This window comes from Eutrigla gurnardus (genome assembly GCF_963514095.1).
Source record: "Eutrigla gurnardus genome assembly, chromosome: 3".
NCBI lineage: Eukaryota > Metazoa > Chordata > Actinopteri > Perciformes > Triglidae > Eutrigla > Eutrigla gurnardus.
The window spans coordinates 11,957,823-11,970,034 of NC_139917.1; the positions used below are offsets into that span (position 1 = coordinate 11,957,823).

Below are 12,212 nucleotides of genomic sequence, written 5' to 3' on the forward strand. Positions count from 1 at the left end.
CTCCTCCGCATGCACCTGAATTAACGGCTGTCTAGAAGCACTTAAACATCGCTGTATAATTACATTTATACAGCCACAATAACACAAAAGTCTAGCATTATGTCTTATTTTCATTCAATGCAATGAAGAGAAAACGAGTGAAAAACAGAACCAGAGAGACTGAACATAACAGGCGTTTGCATCATTCAAGTTCTGTTATTGTGGACCCGTGAGGACCCTTGTCAAGGCCAACCAATATCGTGTTCAACAATGATCTCGTAATATTGCAGAAGCCTATTGTGGATGTTTGTATGATTGATATTTTATGAATGTGTTACAAGATAATGCTGGATTTATCTTATGAATCTACATTCTGGTGTCCTATCTTTTCCTGCTCATAATTATTGTCTGTGCCATCACAGTCTGGTATGGCTTGTGTTTCTGTGCCATAAAAAAGTACATGCACCGACTATTCACCATAATGAGAGCATTTACATTTTACATTTACATTTAGGGCATTTTGTTCAAAGCGACTTACAATAAGTAAGTGAGCAGTGAAACAAACGTGGCTCTTTTGTGTCCTTGTGTCCACTAGATAAACATTGTCCTGTGATGACAGTAGTGTACTGTTATATGTTATATGCTGTTATTATATGGACGCTCCCAGGGATTTCTGTTGTTGTGGTGTAGCCTGGATGTTGTTATTCTCTGTTCCTGAGAGCAGCGAGCCCCTGGGAGCATCAGTCATCGTCCCTTGATAGAGAGACAGGTTATCTGTATAAGGTGTTCACTTGTGTTGTTCGCTTTTGTCTTCACCCAGCCGTACTGTAATTGTAATGAAGATTTTATTGTTTCACCGGCTACTCCTACCCAAGGACCTCGTCTGAGCTATATCTGGCGCAATATACATGATGCTCATTGTCCCTGTCGTATAAACAAATGAAATATATTGAGTCTGTAGTTCGTGGCTACGAGCCCGGTAAGCGTGACTGCTTGGCGTCCCGTCACTTTTATTTTTATTGAAGAATTCATCTTGTCAAGGCCTTCCAAATCATTTCTTAAAAGCACACGCACACACACACACACACACACACACACACACACACACACACACACAGAGAGACAGACACACACAGTGAACAGATGACTACCTGCAATTCAACATCCCTGTAAGGCGAGGCGAGGCACCACCTTCCTTGCTCTCCCTGTCACGATAACCATAGCAACCCTGTCCTCCCTGCCATGGCTCTCTCATTGGCTGGAGGAGCGTCATGGTTACACGGATGCAGCAAAGAATCTGAATGAGCTCAATGACACTCTGCCCGGGCTCTATTTAATACTGCCCTTCACCACATCACTCATGCACACACACACACACACACACACACACACACACACACACACAACGCTCTGAGTGATGACATATAGAGGCAAAAATCTGTGTACGGTGCTGCTACCTGAGGGCACTACACCGATAATGACAGGCGCTAGCTTAGAGATAAGACTGATATATAAGTGACATTTACTGAAAATGTCCTTTCTAATGAACACACACACACACAATGTATATCACTGCAGGCTGTTAGACTTTAAGCACACATTCAGATAGAATGTGTGTCTAGTGGCTGAGGATTTGAAGGACTTTTAGTGTGTGTGTGTGTCTGTGTGTGTGTGAGAGAGAGAGTGCTTAAGGCAGTGGGTCATTATTCTGTTAATATGAGTGTTAGTTTATTAGTCTCTCAATGGCTGCATCATGTCCGCCTTTGTGAGCCTGAATGTAAACGTTGAAGAGAGGGTTAACTGAAGCGCGAGGGGATCAATACGCCGTATTGTCAGGCAGCTGTCTAGACTGGCTTTGGATCACATGTCTTACAGTGTTGCCTTACTTGGTCCCCGCTGGGCATAAAGAGAGCATTATGACACTCACACTCACACGCAGACGAGTCAAATAAGAGCTCTGTCTATATTCCAATTAAAAGCTCTCCGCCTCTCACACACCGGCCTGTCTCGTCTGTCACTGTTTAATTAATCTATTTATATCGGCTGCCTCACCTATAAAACATGCACTCTGTTTAATTCTGTCCCTTTTTTCTTTTCTTTTTCTTCAAACAAGCATGTGCGGTCACACAGCACCTCTCAATACAGACACATAACACACAACACAAACTCTTGCACATAAGTGACATGCTAATATTTATCCCTCTGCCTTTGGACACGTGTGAACTGGCGAGTGCATGTTAATGTGTCTGTCATTAGTTGTGTAAGTGGTGACAGAAACTTGGCAGCCACAGACAGTACAGACAATCTTATTCAGACACTCGCATCGCCTCAGGGGGCTGAAACAAAAGGATATTGATTTTTACATTTGGGCCAAGAACAAGAGAGTGGCGAAAGAGGTGGATAGACGGAAGGAAGGAGAGGGTGAGAGGGAGGAGGAGGAGGAGAGATTTAAAAGGTGATCTCTCACTGGAACTGCCAAAGCATTTGGCCCTGCAATGTGGGTCTTCTGTGTTAGAACAATGAAAAAAACCTAGTTTTAATATTTTAAAGGATAATGCCGGCGATATTTTATGGGTTTTTTTGGTGCTATGAGAAAAACTACACCAACAATGAGTTAATTCTACTAACAATACTGCCTGTGTAGCTAAAACGTTATGTAGCTTTCCACCCATTTGCTATAGAGCTCCATTGTTGTCCAGTATTTAAAGGTCATTGCTCACCCAATGAAGGCTTCTTGGACTTGAGCCCTATTCACACAGCACTAGTATTACCTGGGGACCTCTACTAATTTGTAATAATTGCGGAGGTCTTCTCTGATCTTAATCTCCAGCAAATCTGCCATCTCTGTAATATGTCAACTAAAAATTCCACCGCAAATGACCTCGCATATTTTACAGAGGTCATGTGATAGTGTTAGTTACCCATTCGCACCGGAGCAAGAGGTCTTTGTCAGTATTATATATACATAAATATGCATATCGCATCATAATTTAACATACATCTTGACATCTGGGGGATATTGTCAATAAATGTACATTTCACTTATCCCGTGTGAATGTGCCTCAGAAATCACATGAGGTCCCCTGGTAATACAAGTTATGGTCTATAATGTGTGATGAGAAAACCATCCGCACAATCAAGTCGATGCAATTTTATTGAGGGGAACTTTTGGTCAGGGACCCTCTTCCCTTGTGACTATTGAAAACGAACTGAATGAAAAGTTCCCTCAATAAATGAATATTGCACAGATCTGCGTTTGCAGATGTTTTTCCTATAATCATCATCATCAAAAACAAAAAGAAAACCCATATATGAGCTACATCATAGCACTGGATGACCATGGGCATTGTACTTAAGCTTTGAAATGTACAAAATAGTCCCCAATAAATGCATTATTTACTGCTGCTTGAGTAACATTTGCTAAACCCTACAATACCTAGCTACTTAAGAAAAGAGCTTTAAGTAGGAATAACTAGCCTTGGAACTGACTGCTAGCGACAGGGATTGAAGTGGACTTATATATTGTTGGTTTTTAATCTTTATTTACTAAGACAGACAGCCTTGTCTGTAACACTGTGAAATATCCACAGATCCACACATGTTCAGCTTTGCACAAACATAGCATTTCCCCTCAGCAGCAACATGATCAACAAGTCCAACCTATCAGGTTAAACAGTGTCCATGGCAGAAATATCCCCAAGAAAAAAAAAACCTTTCTCTGTTTTTTCAAAAATCCATGCTTCCCTTTTCTCTTTTATTCATCTCCACATAACCCTGAAATAATCACAAGACACAGCTCAGTGGAGAAGACGAAGTGCTTGCTGCTGTGTGTCCTCAAGCTAAACTGTCTTTGTTTCTACTAATCCTTGCTAAGTATAAACAGCATGGTTTGCATATGTCGACTTATTCTTTAGACATTGATGCAAATACCTTTGACTGAAACTCATCTCTCGGTGTTGAAGCAAAGCCCTCGGTGTTTGTGTGTCCAAGTGGCTGCCTGTGAGCTCCTTCTGTGTGTTTTTAAGGAGTATCTGTGTCCCTGCGGGTGTACAGTATTTCACCGTTTAAAGTATTCTGACTGTGGACATGCATGTCAGCAGGCATATGAACAAGAACGTGTGTGTGTGTGTGTGTGTGTGTGTGTGTGTGTGTTTTTACTGTGTTGGTGCGGCAGTTTTTCCTCACAACATTGTGATTGACAGCAGCCATTAATAGGATTAAGTCCAAGTGGGCCAGAGCTCCCTGTAGGAGTCTTCAAAGCCCACCGACACAGGGGAGAGGAGGAAACATACAGACAGCCTACTGGGGCTGTGTGTGTGTGTGTGTGTGTGTGTGTATATGTGTGTGTGTGTGTGTGTGTGTGTGCGTGTGTGTGTGTGTGTGTAAGAGAACAAGAGAAAGGGAACCTGGAGGAGCTGGAGGACGTGCACTGCAATAAGATAGAGGATATGTGTAAACGAGAGTAAGTGAGTTAAGTGTTTCCTTGGTTTTGCAGCTGCAGTGTCTCTAGCAAGTGCTTGGGTGTGTGTGGGGCGATGGGGAGTCAAAGCCATACAGTCATTACATCAATCTGTGGACGTGTGAATCTGAAGACGTGGAACCAATCGTTATAGTAAAAATGACAGCAATAAACCTTTATCCTAGACCTGTGACCCCCCAGATAGTTTATTTATACGGAACCATCTGAGAAAATCCTTGGAAACTTGCCGAAGCCAGTCCGGAGGAGGGAATGAAAACATAATTTTCAAGAGACAAGCCTTCAGTGCCGTTCTTTGTTCTTATTTCAATGAAGAAATATTCAACAGTTTTGATATAACTGATGCTATTGTAGCATCTATGCTAATCTCTTCAGGAGCCGCCCTAGAGTGCCCTAGAGTGCTGAGTTATCACATATAGTTATCATATATATATATATATACGGTCTTGTGTTTCCTCCTTCAAGCTCGGATCTTCGCCCAGAGGCCTGGGGGCCTCAGGGTTCTTCAGTATCTTTGTCTCTTTATCTCTCCTCTCTCTGATGTTGGTCCTGGACTCTGCTGTCCCAGTTTGATGGTTACAGCACCGAGGGCTCCGATTACCAACGTCACCACTGATGCCTTTACTCTGCATCTTTCAGCCTTTGGTATTTTTCGACCATCACCTGATCCGTCTTCATGATGTTGCTGTCTTTTTGTAAAGCTTCATCTACCACTACTGCTTCCTTCCTACATCCAACCCCACGTATCTAGCCCAAATTACATTCTGGTGTCATTGCTGTATATCCTAGTGACGTAAACCAGTGAGTCAATGTCATGCTCATTCCGAGCATATATCCTAGCATGTATCCCTAGTCACATTAGTGGTGATCTGGCTGAGGGGATTCAGGCTTATGCAGAACAGCGGTGAGGACCGAGCATCTCATTGGTATATGCCGCAGTTGTGCAGTTGGCTTTGAGTCGTCTTCCACTGCCCCATTGAGTTCTTGATGAAGGCTCTTGGGGTCGTGTTGATGTTGTACCGTTCCAACCATTCCAGCATTCATGTGTGTGGCATTATAGGCTTTCTTGTAATCAATCCAGGCCGTGCACAGGTTTGTCTGATCTTGCAGTCTTGAGTGACTGCTTTATCAACCAGTAGCTGGTATTCGGCTCCTCTGGTGTTACTATCAACTCCTTTCTGGGCCCCGCTCATGTATTGATCCATGTGCCTAGTGACAAAGATGCCTGACAGAAGTGTCCATGTTATGCAGATGCAGGTAATTAGTTTATAGTTGGAAGGAATTGCTGCCTCCTGGGGGTCCTTCATGATTGGGACTGTCCCATCCATTAGCGGCTGGTTCATTGTGCTGCCAGGCGTTGGAGTGCAGACACCTGAGCTGGTATGGCTCTCTTATTGGTTTCAATCATGCACCACTTTAATTTTTGTTTAGAGCAAACCACCAATCCTATGTGTTATCTCACATGCACCATATCCTGCTGATGCTGATTGGCCCCATAGACAATATAAGAAATGGATGTAGTCATCGTGATGTCACCTATTAGTTTGTAGATGTACAGTTTAGAAGCCTCGAGTTTGGCATGACCATCGGCATCTTGGTATTTCTGCAACCAGTGAACGGTTGTGACCGTATTTGGATTGCGGAGGAGTGAGGGGTTGAACTGATGAACACAAGCTTTTGTTCCTTTCAAGGTAAACTTTACAGCTAAGTGATTAAGCTTTGTAGCTAATCGATTGGTAGCTTGGTAGTGTGGACGTGGTAGTGAGGCTGTGGTAGCAACACCGTGGTAGCAATCTGTCAATCACAAGGAACCCATGCCATACGCTGGTTAATGGGCGATTTGACTCTAGGAATTGAGACCATAAACCCATGTTTACAATGTTCACTGAGATAATAAATCAAGTGAGAAGTAAAATAATTTTCTCATAAACTTCTATACAATTGGACTTATATTTGCAACTAGAGGAGTCGCCCCCTGATGGCCAGCAGATAGAATGCAAGTTTAAGGCTCTTAAGACACTTTTCAGAAGTGTGTGATATGTCATCCCACTATTTTCACATGCTCTTGAGATATCGAGAGAATCTAGCTAGAATCTAGATGTTGCTTGTTGCTAGTACAAATTAAACCACATCTCATGTTTCTATGTGTTAAAATTCAGAAGATGTTTGACTGAGCTGTAATTCCTTTTTTCAGTATTTAATGAGTGATTGATTGCAATTTTCAAATAACTTCCCCGCAGTTGTTACCAAACGTTTTATCAAACCCATTATATGTATTAAGGAGCAGAAATATTTAAAAGACTGTGTAGTGCAGTCCAACAGAGCGGCACCACTCATAGCAGCCTCACACATGCAGCCTCGTTGTGAATGTGTGTTTACTTCCTCACTGTGTGTGGTCCTGCTTCTTACCGATGGCAATGGGAGCAAACAAGGTCGAGACGAAGAGCAGGCATCTGGTCCACATGACGTCTGAGGTTGACCTGGAAGTAAATATGGAGGTACTTCCTGCTGAGCCCAGACGGTCTTGTGGCGAGCTGTTTTTCTCACAGCTCAGTGGTCCTGACACCATACAGGCCTGCAAAATGGACACACAGGGAGGGTTTGTTCACTTGGATTCCATATCTAAACAGGTTAAGATGTCTTATCTCTATACTGGTCACATGTACACATCACATGTGACTATACTCTTTATGTAATAACACATTGCATTTATACCACTGAATCTCTCTGGTTTGTATCACCAGCAACCATTTCACCTCTAATTATTATGTTGCTAGTTAACATTGAACCAATCTGATCCGATATCGACGTAATTCACGTATCAGATATGGGACTGAGGTTACCGAGTCATACAAGTGACTGCTATAAGCCCAGAAGATAATAATGGATTGGATTTATATGGCGCTTTTCAAGATACGCAAAGCGCTCTGACAGGGTTCCGGGTTCCATTCATTCACACACAGTGAAAAACTACGATAATAGCCACAGCTGCCCTGGGGCAGACTGACGGAAGCGTGGCTGCCATTCAGCACCTATGGCCCCTCCGACCCCCACCTCAAACATACAGCCATACACATTCACACGAGGCAAGCTGGGTGAAGTGTCTTGCCCAAGGACACAACGACCATGACACAGTGACAAGGGCGGGGATCAAACCACCGACCCTCCGAACATTGGCCAACTCGCTCTACCAACTGAGCCACAGTCGCCCCTGTGGAGAGGAGATAAACAACACTTTACTATCACTTGTATTTTTGCAGTGATGGTCCTGCGGCTTTCAACTGGTCGAACATGGCCTGTTTCGTTTATCAAAGACGGTTAGGGTCACTCACAGTGGTCTCAATAAAACCATTCAACATTTAAGCTACTTCAAATGGGTATTAATAAAATAGCTTGTCTCATGTGGGCCACTATTTCAGGTGATGTCTAGCTGCTTGGTTACCATAGCAACCCCTCACCACCACATGGGTTAGCGTTTCTGCACTTTTGGTTCCCACGTATCGAAGTTAATGGGTTTCTTTGAATGGGCTTTTGGTTTGATGCCTGTAGCAAGGTGTGTGGTTAACACAAGCTTAAGAGATTTAAACGTTTTGTATATAAAGGATGTCCGTGAATATCCGACACAAACAGACCTCTGGCCACGCCTTAATGCCACACACTATTTTCAAACAAAGCAGATTTTACATCGTTGTTTTAACTGATTTCATAGGGTTTTTTTTAAATATTGTAGATATGTATTTCTCTACAGTCTCATGAACTCATGAAGCAGTTTTTAATTTGCCATTGCACTCCTCTTTGAAATTCTCTAATTCTGAACTCATGTATAGAAATGTACTAGTAGCTGGTAATTGCTCTGCACTTCATTCAAGTTTTTCAAAACATGAAAAGGAGTTGCCATAGCAACTTTGCACTCCTTGCATGTGCTACCCACTTAACCAACAGTTCAAATTCATTTCTTTGGAATACATTTAAATTTAAAGTTATGCAAAAAGTGCTCCAGTATCAGATTTCTAAAGGTATCAGCAGATGTGCTCTGATCGTAAACTTTTGTAAAAAATGAAAAAACGGTACATAAATAAAATTTGACTTCTGCATTTTACCCAGTCTAAGCATTTCGGAGCAGTTGGCTGCTGTAAAGTGCTCAGGGAGCAACTTGGCGTTCAGTGTCTCACTCAAGGACACTTTAACATGCAGACCGTTGGATCAGGTTAAAGGGCAACCCGCTCCACCAACTGAGCTACTTCTGCCCCAAAATGCAAATATCCAATATCCAAATTCAGGTTTTGGAACTGGAAAAAAAAAAAGTGGCCCCCGTTCATCTCTGATTGCGAGTTAACTGTAACTCTGTCACAATTTCTGCACAGATGCATTAACAGTTTACCAATCAAAACCGAGAACCAACGGCAGGCATTCTCTCAAACATGAAATCAGCTTCCTGATCATGGCTGATAAACTGCTCAAACAACAAACAATGTTTATGCAGCAGAGGAAAATAGTTCCCCGACATCCTGTTTCTCTATTTACTGATGGCAGATTGATGCTTTAACTGAAATATCACTTCGCTTAGGTCAGCGCAGCTTCCTGTGGACCAGACGGAAATCAATGATTATCTTAAATGATGCTGAGAGAAACAGTGAGGGCCTGGACTGATTAGGAAGCGTATGGTTATGAAAGAAGCATTCGCTGGAATATAAAGAATATCAAGTTAAACTTGTTGTGTATAGCAATCAATAAAAATGAACGAGATGAGGTAGATAATTGGTCAAACTGTCCCCTTAATCATGCATGTCTGCACACTGTGGGATAGTAAACGTTGTACATTATGGAAGTGAGGATATAGCTGGGGACTACTTCTCATTCAACAGACATTTCTTTGAAATGCAACCGAGTAGTTTATCCGTCATTAAATTGTCATTTAATCGTCTGAAGAGTCTCAAATGATCTCGTATTATGTTGCAAATGTTTTTTTAAAGGAATGTGATTTTTGTGGCATTTAACAGCTTCAATGCCTAGATGAAATTGAATATGGAACCGGGAACAAGGAAATTTGTATGAATGCTTATTTCACAAGACAACAGACCGTATGCCGAATAATCGAGGAGCAATAAATCGGTGAAAGAAGACTAAAGACTTCTAATTGTTGACCTTGTAGAAAAAAAAGGGGGGGGGGGGGGGGGGGGGGGGGGTGGGGGGAAATACAATCAAATGGTGCTTGATATTTGCATATCGATGCTGCTCTCTGTATTGCATTTCACTCCGCTTGGAAGTCCACATTGGCGTCAAAGTGTGAAATGTATTGATGTTCCGAACAAATTGTTCATTTCATGGTCTATCAGCGGTAAACAATTAATAAGAGGATGGTCTCTGAGATGAGTCAGAGCGGCGACACGTCATTCTGATCAGCGTTGTTCAATCACTCGATCAACCCGAGAGTCAACTCAGCCACTTTCTACCTGCGCCCCCAAATTCTATAGTTTTTTTGTTTTTTTAAAGAGTTGTGGTTTCGTCTGCAGAGGCATCGTTACATCATATTTAGTCATTATGCAATCGTCCTAGTTGATGTTTTTCATGGGAGCAGTTCAAAGGTAACAGCGGTCCTGTTCTGTGCCTAAATGTTCATCGTTCTCGAGGGAGGCCATACCGAGCTCCAAATAAACAGTGTGTGAGTGTGAGTGTGTGAGTGTGTGTGTGTGTGTGTGTGTGTGTGTGTGTGTGTGTGTGCGTGTGTGTGTGTGTGTCAGAGTCGCGCTGAGACAGAGAGACTGCAGAAATGTGCAACAGCCAGGGACAGATGGAGCAGAGCTGACAGCCAGAGCCATGGGAAATACATCATGTGTAACAGAGACTATTGATCAGTGTGACCATATCATTCTGGCTCAGCAGAGACTAAGACAATAGCCAGCTATCTCCATCATGCCACGCTGCGAAGGCAAATAGCTGACTCTCTGCCTTTTTAGATATTTAAAAAAAGAAGGAAAAAAAAGAAGCTGCACCTGCATTAGAATTACAGATTTTATTTATAGAAAACTCTCAGAATGACATAGACCTTTCTATAACCGTCAGAGACTATATAGATATGTATGAGGCATTTTCTGAACATCTACAATGACAGGACAGATATGTAGATACACCCAGAGGCATGCTGGTATCTCCGGGAACAGACCTCAACCAGAGATGGACAGTAGGATAAGTTCATTTTAAGACGTCACAATAAATCCAGTAATTCATTTAAAAATGATTGTGATTCAATAAAAAAACTAAATTGGCAAATCTATAGCATTGCCAAAGTCAGAGCGGTTGTAGTTGCAAATTCTATTTGCATTCCGCCATAAAATAGTGAAATAATATCGCATGAAGTCACTTAATTTTATTGTGTAGACTTTTAACTTTTACAGTAGCTATGAAGAGTGTACAATATATCGGATCAACTGGAACATAATTATTTTTGCTTGATGATTTATTGACATAAATAGATTAAAGTTGAGCTAGAACAGCATTTCTAAAGCGTCTGGTGGCGTTTTTCCCGGCAGGCAGGACATAACGTTGGGAGGAATTTGATTTGATCGTTCAAAAGGTTCGCCAACGACCCTCTCCAGCTCTGTGTGGAGTCGTGGTTGCAGATTGATGGATGGATGTCGTGATGTAATTGGCTGGTTCTTGCTGATGTCAACACATGTCACATTTTGTTGAATAAAACATTGGATTGTCGTATAAAAATAAGAAGATAGTGATTTATGTTTTCAACATATTGTTAAACAGCTGCACAATATGATCGGGATGTGATCTAAAAGGGTTAAAAAGGCATTTTTCATTTCAGCTTGACTTTAAAGGGTCAGAGGAATAAACACACAGTATATCTACCATTTCTTTTTCTGAGTTTACCAATCTGACAACGCTGACCTGCGACTGTGAGAAAGATCATGGAAATGCAGCACCTCTTCAATATCTGTAGCTGTGCGTTTTTTTGTTTTGTTTTTGTGTGACCTCTATTCAACGGGGCTGGCCTCCTGATATCAAAATCTATTTTTTCAATAAAGTGCCAGTCAGACTGGCAGCATACAGACGCCACGGAAAGAAGAGGATTGAAAGTTAGAGTAATAATCTCCATGATTCAAAACTGCCGGTTTAGATCACCTCTGGGCTTTCTAGCGAAACCCTCTTCAAAATAACCTCGAACGCAGCTCTCGCAAACAAATTCAACCTCCTCAGTACAGTGCAGTTGATCCGATAGAGAGGGCTTTCATATTTGCTAACGGCTCCCGACGAAGCCACGACGGCACCAAAGGGATAGAATCACAATAGACATTATTGCCCCCCCCCCACCCCACCCCCGCTTAAACAACTCAACAAGCCGGCCCCCCGTTTTGATTGATTGGCCTCTAACGTGGTTGAACATGAGCAATCTGACCAGCTGTCCCCAGCGAGACGCGGGAGGCATACACTGACATATGGCCGGACGCCACCAGCCACAGCATTCCACTGTTCCATAATTCAAAAGCTCTTCCATCACCCCGTCTGCCGCGCCACCAGCTCGCCCATCAGTTAATTAACCCGCTCGTTTCCGCCGCCGCGCTCACGCCATGCCTCCGCCAGACAATAGATGTGCGACAGCCTGGAGCGGTCCGCGGCTAATGTAAACTCACGTTCTGTTCATAATTCAGCCATATGCTTCGATCATGACCTGAAGACGCCACAATGGCATCGGCCCCGAAGCCTCGCCCCGTTCCTCTAACCTGTTTCCCTCCATTATCTCAAT

The 12,212-nt window shown here is 42.7% G+C and overlaps 1 protein-coding gene across 1 annotated transcript in view; it reads right to left on the reverse strand.

Annotated features, from left to right (window-relative positions):
• The window catches only part of adgrl3.1 (adhesion G protein-coupled receptor L3.1), a 126,902-nt gene that overhangs the window by 89,123 nt on the left and 25,567 nt on the right, over positions 1-12,212 (reverse strand). The window contains exon 3 of the mRNA XM_084005363.1: positions 6,866-7,031. Coding sequence (XP_083861489.1) covers positions 6,866-7,025 — 160 coding nt within the window. The 5' untranslated portion in view covers positions 7,026-7,031. The remainder of the gene's footprint in view (positions 1-6,865; positions 7,032-12,212) is intronic.